A 10,385-nucleotide genomic window follows, 5' to 3' on the forward strand; every position below is an offset into this window, starting at 1 on the left:
ATCATGTGGAGCGGTGTGTACACTGAGCAATCTTACCAGGCGTTTAGCCAGTGAACATGGCTGTACGCTTACTGTACTGTTGATGCAGAAGTTTGTACATGTACTTTCACCAGCCCCGTCTTGGACAGACTCTCGGCATTTGGCCCCTCTGGCAGGAGCTGCTCTGTACTGTGAGACTTTTTAAAGTACAATTATGTTTGTGCTATTTTCCTGATTCCTTTGGGTTCATCAAAGTTCCGTAACCTAGCAGCTATTCTGACTCTGTCATGAATACTTCGAAGTACTCGCATCAACATCATGGCACATCCTCTTGTACTTCATGATACCTGCTGCCTATAATTGCCCAGTGTGGGTACATACATGTATGACTCATCTCCGAGTGTGTCTTTGACCCATGTGCGTGTAGAAGACATTATGACTACTTTTCTTGTCTTCCTTAGGTATAATTATGATGGTCATCAACATGATGATGGTGGTGATACATGTACTAGGATATAAAATAATGTTGGTACGATGACAGTACCCATCATCGGCATATGCAAGTGTTCCATGCATCCACACAAGATCACAGATCCAACCAAGAGGACAGTTCTCAAGAGGTAGTATCAACTGTTTTTGTTCCCTTCTCGTCAAGGATCCTACAGGGAATCTTAAGAGAATACAGCTACTTGTGGAAGACGTTAGTGTGTAGAAGATCAGATTTGTAATTCTCTGCTGCTGCTGCTGTATGAGTTCCGGGTCGAGCACTTGCCACACTGCGTGGCTGTCGGTGGTAGTTGAGCTGAAATCAGCTCGAGGCTGAGAATGAACATGCAGGCAGCAGCAATGATGATGGCTCTACATCTGCAATATCAGCAACTTGTGGCGCCGTGCGTGCAGGATGGTCCACTATGCAGAACCGCTTCACGCAGCAAAGGCTAACAAGCCTGCCTCCACGAGCGTTTTCACATATCCTTGGATCTGCGGTCCTCCGGAGGCCATGCGTCTACGGAAAGACACGAAAGCGCATGCACCATACACGTGGCACACACCGACAGACACACCATGTGGACTGGGCAGTTCCTTGGGGCATCTGACATGCACATGATGGCCACACTGATACTGTGTCAAGCATTATTCTATCTGTAGGACAGTATGAGCACACTTCAGACACACACCCCTCCGCTTAGCCAGGTGCTGGCTGCCTTGTCATTTCAATATGAAAGTGCTGGGCGGCCACAGACAAAAACAAATGCAAAAAAATGGTTGCAGTGATTGCACTGAAGGAGTTGGGGGATGCCGGGGCCAGCGAATTCGAAGGAATCCATGGTTGAAACAACATTATTTTGATCAATCCCAAACGATTGTTCTTTTTGAGCCAGGCAACGGAAATTTGCCACAATCTGACCAGGCCCTATACGAACATAGACGAACACAGTACATACCTGCTCGCTTCTGCTGGATTCGTACGAGCAAGTTCAAAGATCGCTTGAATTTCTGGGCATTTCAAGATCTCTTGTATGTCCGGCCTGCTCAGTATGCGCGTCATCTTCCTCTGGTCCGCATTCGTCATCGAGCCAGACCCGGCGGCACCTGTCCACAATGGATGAGTCACAGCAAAGGGAACCATAAGCCAGGGCTGCAGAACAGATGTGCTTCATGAGATGCACAGCCAGTAAGACAACCAATCTAGCTGGCCACTGGAACTAAACCATTCAGATTAGGAGACACACAAATAATATAGTCATTGTGACATTCGTGACGTTGTACAGTTACTGTCGGTCGCCGAAGAACTGGGGGGGGGGGGGGTCAGCCCCCTAGCCTAGATCGTTCTTATTTTTAAAGTCTATGTACAGTCGAGTCACCGTGTATACATTGGTATGCTGTGCTTGATAAAATTCTTGCCTGGTTATTCTTTTTTCGGCGCTCCGTTCTTCGGCGCCCGACAGTACTCGTAACTGTACTAGTATGTCCTGAAGTAGGCACTTGAGATCGCTTGAGATAGCGGCAAATCAGCACAAAAGTTCACTCACCATCGGAGATAGCTGGTGTCGTTCTTGAATCACCCTTTGAGGATGCTTTCAGTGAAGTAGTTGTGGTCGGTCGTATCAAATCAGCCTGCGGCTCACCGTTTGTAGAGCTCGGTGGTTGAGACTCGCCCAGGCGTGTGAAGTGCTCACCCATGACTCGGCAGAACTCTTGCAAGAATACTTTCATTTCATCATTGCCCTGACTCTTGCGAAGTGTCTCCTGCGGGTCCCTTTGGAAGTCTTCCAGGACCGATGCAAATCGCGGATCGGCCAACCGTGGACCCAGGATCGAGTTCCTGGCCAGAGCCTGCTGGAGGTCTTCTGTTAGCCATTCTGTACGTGAAGATTACATACACGGTCACACTCACAGCAGTCAGGATCATGTCACGGCTGAGCAGGTAGTGCCAGCTACGTGTAGAACTTCTTGCGGCCTCCAACTCCCGGCGTGCTCCAAACTCAAACCATGGAAAGTGGCCGAAAGAGAGAGAGAGAGAGAGAGAGAGAGAGAGAGTGAGAGAGAGAGAGACGGAGAGAGAGTGTGTACGTGTGTGTGTATATGTGTGTGCGTGTGTGAAAGAGGGAGGGGGGGGGGGGGGGGTGGGCTCTGCAATTGACCTGCGATTCCGTACTTGTCTTTTCTTGACGAGTCGCAGCGAGAAGACTTGAAGTATGGGGGGGGGGGGGGAGAAAGGAGGAGGCACAGCAGGAAATTTCTGAGGCTCATGTACTTGTAGTTAGAATTGGAAAGCAGATGAAGTTACCTTTCGTGTTTGCCAAAAGCGGCTCAGATGCTTTCAACGCTTCTTGCACTTCAGGAAAGGCGAGTGTGCTTGCTGTGCTCGATGACTCTCCCTTTGTCTGTGCTCTGATGAAGGGCATTGAGTCATCGGACTTTTGTGTGGCCTTCACTGGGCTTTGCCTTGCAGAGCTAGCAGGTTTAACATTCAGAGCAGGTGCCTTCTTGCCTGATCCACCGCTGGACAAAAATCCTTTTGAAAAGCCAGCAAAGCCTGCCGAACCTGCTGCAGCGTTCGCCGTCGGCTTCTGTGTTTTATTCTCTTTCGGCTTCTTCGTGATTTGCTCCTTTGGCTTCTGTGTGATGTGCTCCGAGGCTTTTATCTGAAACCAACGTACAAAACACACACACAATTTCATGGTGTACTAGTAAATCAGGGGGTAATAAAATTACCGGTGTTCTACTTCCGGGTGCAAATATTCATGGTGCGATTGTGTTTTGCAAGTGGTGTGCACATGATTGGTCTGATCTAGGTGTGTTGCACTGCACCCAATCTACCTCGCACCTATTCAAGTGGTCACACAATTGCAGTCGTCATAGAAACAGTTGCTAGGAACATGCAGTGAAACTTTAAAAGCATCACGTGCCTTGGGTATAACATACCATGGCATATGAAGTACAATCGACTCCTGATATCACGAACACCATTGTGCAGGAGAAACAATTCTGTATTGCCGCCGTTCTTTATAACAGAAATGCACTCACACATTACAACTTCACAAGCAACATGCCACGACTGGCCTGTGGGCCATGACTGCATGAGTACACTTGGTTTACATGCGGCCCTACAAGATATGGCTTGTTGAAAATGAAAACTTCACGCTACAAAGGGTCCATTTTGCATCAGTTCAAACCAGTTCAAACCAGGACAAGGACAATGGTTTCCTTTTATCATGAAATTTGCTATAAACGAGTTCGTTGTAAGTGGAGTCGACTGTACATTTTTTAGGAGCCTGCATTATACCTCGGCTATCAAGTTCAGATTCGTACAGGCCTTGGACGTATGTTACACATATGCTGACTTCTGAAGTTTCATCCCATACATGTGCACCACATGTAAGCCTAGCCTTGTTGATAGATAACATATTTATTTTGGTTGACAGGATGTTACAAGGCGGAGGACGCACCGTGTTGAAGAACAGTGCTCCTGACTACAACCGTCATCGGGTTCGCAGAGCCCCGATCTTGATGGCCATTTTGACCGTATGGGATCAGATCCCGGTTCGGATCCTCCTTGGCAATGCACTGGGTAGTGACTGCTGACCATAGTGCAGCCAATAGTAGCCATATAGCAGCGCCGATGCTACAACTACTTGTCGAAGAGCAGCCATGCGGGCTGTGACACTAGTACAGGTACTGCCTATTGGCCTATATACATGTAAGTGATGCCGTCAGAAGTCAATAGATTACAACTTCTAGGCCAAATTGGATCCACTCTGACCATAGCGAAGTATATTATCTGATAGGTAAGTCCCTTATGTCGCATGCTGGTTTGACTTTTTCAGGACCAACCGCGGGACCCCCGGCCGGGAGGGCCCAGTCCAGTTACTACCAGAGGATCATGTACATACGGTGTCACCATGCTATGATGAAAACCACCCAAACATGTATGGATCCAAACAAAACTGGTTGCAAGTGGATCCAAAGGCTGTGATGTAAAGCTTTCAAGCCATATTAGTTTGCCCTACATTCTTCAGCACACGGGATCACCGTATTTTATACCCGTCTGATTGGTATTACAGAGGCATGCAATCATCATCATTACACACCTGAGCACCGGAGTGTGCGCCATTTGAAGCTGGGCGTACGCTTTCAGGTGCACGAGCTATTGACGTAGGCAATTCTGACATCGTCTGCGCCTGTCCAGTACCGTTTCCAGGGAGCAGCGGAGTCCTGGTGGCTGTTGCTTCTTCACCAGACACAGCAGCCCCTGTTGGCTGATGCTGCTTTCTATCATCCTCACCAGCTGAAAGTGAGGCACCGGCAGTCATCTCAGGCGTGCGATGTTCCTGTCGCTTTTCCAGTTCGAGCTTTGCAAAATGTTCAGAAAAGTCTTCCAATGGTGGCACTGCAGTACGGTTAGAAATTCACACGCATGAACCCGTATGCACCCCCACACCCCCACATGCATGCATACGCAAGAGCGCGTACGCACACACACACACGCACACACACACACACGCACACACACACACACACACACACACACACACACACACAAACATACACACACGCACACACACACACACACACACACACACGCACGCACGCACGCACGCACGCACACACACACACACACACACACACACACATGAATAATTGAATACTGTAATTTTTATACATACACAATGACTATGTACCGTTTCAGGTTCAAGTGTAGCCAGCTTCAAATTGAGGACTCAGAGTCGGCTGAGACAGATGTTTGGGTATGGCTATGCAAATACACATCGCTTCACACAAGTCGGACAGCATGAATATTTGGGGTTATAACCATTTTTATACTCAACTGTCATACCATGCATTATGCAGTTGTGCATTCGTTTTGAAGGGGGGGGGGGGGAGCACGGAAGATGGCTCTGTGGCACGCTTTGTCATGTAGCGTTGCCGACAACCTGCCTACTGCTATTGTCAGATCATCGGGGAAATGTTGTATACGTAAGTGTAGTACAGTAGACTCGCACGCCCAAGAACGTCCAGGCTGGAAATCTAAGAACGCCCCAGCCTGGATTTAAGAACGAACTCCAAGATTTTTAAGAACGCGACATTTTTACACGAAAAACAAGTCCGCAACCACAAACTCTTGTCGGGTCCTCGCGAAAACATCACCCAGTGCAGCGCTACATACTACACGTGCATGTAAAGTGTACAACCGGTACATGTAGCGCAGAGTGCATTGTACATGAGCGTCATGGGTCGTGTTGGACGCGTAACGCGAAATAAGAACGTAGCCTGGGGCGCTGAAAAATAAGAACTTTTCTAGGCTGGCCCTCTGAATCCGCGTTCTTGGCCGTACGAGTCTACTGTAGTCTCTGTGTGTTCATACCTGACTAAGTCATTGAAAGGCCAGGCCAGCCTGCAGAGATCTGCACTTGCATTGTTTAATGTTTAGTACTCATGGTACTAGCACAGTCAGCGGCTACTCGATGGAATCAGATGAAGTGAGCTTGAATGCCACGCCGGATGCTGTGCAGCTCAGTCTAGACCAGCGAACACTGGGGTGGTGAACTGGTGCCGAGTGCAAACGACTCAGTGGCTCACGCAATCGGATTTTATCATTTCATTGAGCAGCAGCACTGTGCCTATGCAATGTAACGATGGCAAACGTAACCATGGTAACCAGTACATCATCGGATTGTACATTGTTCCAGGAAGATCCGCAACAGAGTGGAATTGCATGCAACAATGCCCACATCCATTTATGCCGGTAATACAGAGGCAAAGGATTGTCACCTGAAATTTGAACCGCGCTGTTTGGCTTATTACACCATTTTCATTTGTCATTTTAACATTTTTATTTTACTTTTTAGACTTGCCCTTTCACAGGCAGGCCCGAATTATATTATTGTTTGTACATGTACTTGAAAGTAGAGATGTGCTTGACCTTGAGCTTCTTTGTACATGATTGTACTCTTGGTAGTACATTGTACTTTCTGAGCCACTGTTCGTGATACTAGCCCTCACACTCACACTAATGTCCCAGCAAGTGAGAATGAATGAAAATGTCCAGCAATAACAATCGGTAGCAGTGAAGATACAAAGCGAGAAAGTAATAATAATTGCAGTGCAGGAGTATGACTGCGCCGTACATAGTCCGATTTGCTTACCATCATCATCGCTATCGCTCTGCTCCGCCGACATTGTGGATGATGTACCGTTCCGCTAGTATCTGCTACAAAAAGCTGAGCCACTACTGTCTATAATGTACAAGTAAATTTAATAATGGTATCCACCGGCGGTGAAAACTATTCCGCAGTCTTATCTGGTGTGATCGTCATTGCACTACGACTGGTAGTGGTACTACATAGACCGAGTAGATCTACCACTCACAGCATTCACGGACGCGAGCGGTAGCGTCGTCAAGGTTGCATCTGACAGTGCATGTCAACCATGTCCAGGACCAGTAGATCTACGGCAGTAGTTCTACGGCGGTAGGTCCGGGACTCACATACCGACATAGTCATTCATAGAAAACTGGATCATGGATGAACAAGACTTTTTACTTTTTAGTACTACTAGTACTAGTACTACTACTCTTTTACTGTTTTAGTTTTACCCCGAGACGTCACCAGGCCAGGTCACCGCAGCGGCGCGGCGGAAGAGTCGAACCAAGACGGCAAGACTCAGACTCAGATCAGAGTCATATCAAGACGGCAAGCAGTGGACCTGGTGGACCATGTCCATGGTATTGGTAGACGAATGCTGGAGCAGTGAACATGGTGAAGGTGCGTCGACCGCTGACCCACGCAGCGGTCATCCAAAAGTCAAAACTGCGCAAGGGGAGGGTACCGGGTGGCAGCGGCTTCTTCATTTTTGCTTGCAAGATAGGTGGCAAATACTGGCAATAGGCGTTGTATTTCCCCCTGTAGGCTGTAGGCTATCTTTACTTCACTCTGTAGTTACCCTTAGTCACTTCAAGTCTCGTGTTGGCCGGGCACAGATGTCTCTCTCCCTCCCCGTAGCTCTCTCCCCTTTGAAATTCCCCTTTATTCCCCTTTGAAGTTCGCTTCCATTGCCCGTTTGGCCTTGCGAAGTAAAATAAAAATCAACAACAACAACAACAACAACAACATGTGCGAGCTTTATTTCCCCCCACTTGTACGTTCACCATTCCCAGTCAAACAGGTAGGACGCGTCTATCCTAGCGTATAGCCAGTGCCAGTATAGGTACCGCGTCTACTGAACACATTACTGTGTCTTGTTGCAAGGAAGTAATCAGTTACTAGTAGTACTTCAACTTCAAGGCTGTACTCTGTGACAGAGGTACTAATATAATAAGTATGATTCTCTGTGACCACCAAAGCCAGTGACGACCCATCGAGTCGACTGAGGAGCGAAGGCAGGCGGACACCGTGGCCTTGGCTTGGAGAGTTCATGACAGGAGAATGGGCATACTACTGGTACGGCAGAGTGATGCTGAGCATTGGGATCTACAGTAGCCCTTTTCGGATAATGCCGGCAGAAATATTGGCAGAATTCGGTACTTTTTTTCTGGTATGGTTCATGCATGTTTGGTATGTGGATAAAGAAATGGAGCAGAATTCAAGGAAGTGCCTGCCCTAAGACTTGAATGATTCTACCAAGTTCACTGCTCAGTTCGAGCAGAATCTGCCAATGTTTCCAGCATTATCCACCACCAAGTGCTAGTCTACCGGGTCTACAGTGTTCTAATCTTAGTACGGAGTAGGGTATGACTGCAGCAATTTTAGGTCTATTCCAAGCAATACATGGTTGGGGTAACCAATGACCACTTTGCGTGGCGATTGCAAGGTTTTTATACATGTACATGTAGCTAACCACGCCCGATTGGTTGAGAGACTCACCTCCTCTCCCCTGACTCACTCGTGAGGTCTGCATCTGCCACTAAGGTGAAAAGGCATAGTGGTGGCCTGCGGAAGCGAAGGCTATAGCTTGTGTGTTTCTGAACATTCAAGTGATGCTAACGCGGATCCCGCGAATATTATAATATTAGCCAACCACGGCTAGCAAGGAAAATCATACGGTATCATCTGTGCATCTATCTCCACAATGACTCATTTCAGATACTACATGTATAGTTATTCCCAGCCTACGGCAATAAAGGTGTCGTACAGGAAAGGTGCTCCCCTCACGGGAGCTCACGCCTTTCCGCAGACTGACTTGACACTTGACACTGTCTGCCCCCTACCATAACCTCCATCATAAATATTGCTGAGTTTATATGGCTAAGTTCAACTACAAATGTATTCACTGATGTTCCTTGTTTTCCTCATTGATCTGCTCACTCCCAGTTGTCCTATTGGTCGTGTTATTTCTCCTTCTCTGCTCACTTTGTATTCTCATATTCTCATCCAAACTGTACAGAAATGGAGACCCCCTCGATAGGCCTAAACGGCCTCTGGGGAATCCTTGAAATAAAGTATACACTGATATATGGCAGTTGTGAGTCCGTCAAGTGTCAAGTCAGTCGGCGGACTTGGAAGCGTGAGCTCCGGTGAGGGGAGCACCTTGTCCACTGTCCTTGCCTATGAAATCATCGCCGAAGTCGCTACCACTAGAAGTCAATAAAAACATGCTCTGCGACAACAACTCGTTAGTTTTGTCCCTTGGTTGTCTATTGTCGCAGAACATTGCACTCTTGTTTGGTTTCGTGGACTTTCTTCACCCTCTGCCAGTTTTGTAATTCCTTTATGTGTATGATGTTGTGTGTTTTACAGTGCCATTCTGGCTTCTCTTCTTTGTGCTATCACATCACAACTGTTTAAAAAAACCTTGTGCTTCAACCTTGGTCGGTTTCCTTTTGCCTGGATTCCACCTGACGAGAAGGCAGTGAGAGTACTTGTTGAGAAGCTTTGAGGATGTTGATTGCGAGGAGTCTGAGCTTTCTTGAGCTTTATTGTATTTGGCCTCCAAGAAAACCGTTCTTACTGTAGTTGTGGGCAGTTCCTGATTTGCTTTCAGGCATAGTTCGACCTAAGAAGCTGGATCATACCCAACTGTGGTATTTACCAATGTTTTACTTCAAGTAAACCCTTCGTCAACTTGCCGGAAACTTGTGTCCAGGGACGGCCAGAATGTACATGTATGGTAGGAACAAACTGTGTGCTCTCTCCTTCTTCTGGTGCTCGTTTCTGGATGGCTGTGCAACTCCGACAAAAGCAAGGCTGGCCGGCTGCCAAGCTAGGGACCATGTGATCCTCACGTGGAACATGCCGGAACCGGCTCGATTTCCTATTATTTTTATTTTATTTTTTTTTTATACGAAAGTCCACTATATTCCCGAATATGTGCGAGAAGGTATTCCTGACTTTTGTGTCTAGGCTAACCACATCTATGATAGTTTCAATAGTTTGTGTATATGTCAGTTATAGTAGTCCGCAATGCTGCTTTTCTAATTCTCATTATGATTAGCATGCAATGTACTACCCGAAGTACTGAATTTACTTCTTCTGTACTCTATATTCTAATGTATCTTCTACCTCTTCTCCCTTACGAACATACTTTCTCATTTTCCATACTTACTTAGGAAACTCCCTTCGATAGGCATCTATTTGCCTCTGGAGGATCCGTGAAATAAAAATCAATCAATCAGAAGTGGTGTACATGTACACCGGGAATACTGCATGCACCGAATACTTTCGCCAATGACTTATGTGTCTCGGATCCCATTTTACCTCAGGCTTGGGCAGTACCCCATCAGGCCAGGTAATAATTAATCACGAAACCCACTGTTATTCAGGTCAGACCGTGCTAGTACTAGTAGTAGTTGGTAACGACTTCACTGCCAGTCTGTTTTCATTCGCCCGAATCGGCAGCACACTCGGCGATCAGTAGCAAAGTTGTTGATTTCTTATACTACAGACTACAGTATTTAAAAAAGCAAG

At 47.0% G+C, this 10,385-nt stretch overlaps 2 protein-coding genes across 2 annotated transcripts in view; one reads left to right on the plus strand and one right to left on the minus strand.

Moving 5' to 3' along the window:
* Positions 1-368, plus strand: part of LOC135817886 (tRNA (guanine(26)-N(2))-dimethyltransferase-like) — a 2,674-nt gene extending 2,306 nt beyond the window's left edge. The window contains exon 1 of the mRNA XM_065331177.1: positions 1-368. This exon is cut by the window's left edge and continues 2,306 nt beyond it. The gene's annotated coding sequence lies outside the window, so the exon portion shown is untranslated.
* Positions 369-589: 221 nt separating this feature from the next.
* Positions 590-6,804, minus strand: LOC135817896 (uncharacterized). Its single transcript, XM_065331189.1, has 6 exons — positions 6,630-6,804; positions 4,575-4,873; positions 2,771-3,128; positions 2,013-2,342; positions 1,425-1,572; positions 590-985 (listed from the first exon to the last, which is right to left on the minus strand). The coding sequence occupies exons 1-6, from the start codon at positions 6,661-6,663 to the stop codon at positions 904-906; spliced, it is 1,251 nt and encodes a 416-aa protein (XP_065187261.1). The 5' UTR covers positions 6,664-6,804; the 3' UTR covers positions 590-903.
* Between the last annotated feature and the right edge of the window lie 3,581 nt (positions 6,805-10,385).

The sequence above is a fragment of the Sycon ciliatum genome, chromosome 1, assembly GCF_964019385.1.
Source record: "Sycon ciliatum chromosome 1, ocSycCili1.1, whole genome shotgun sequence".
Lineage (NCBI taxonomy): Eukaryota > Metazoa > Porifera > Calcarea > Leucosolenida > Sycettidae > Sycon > Sycon ciliatum.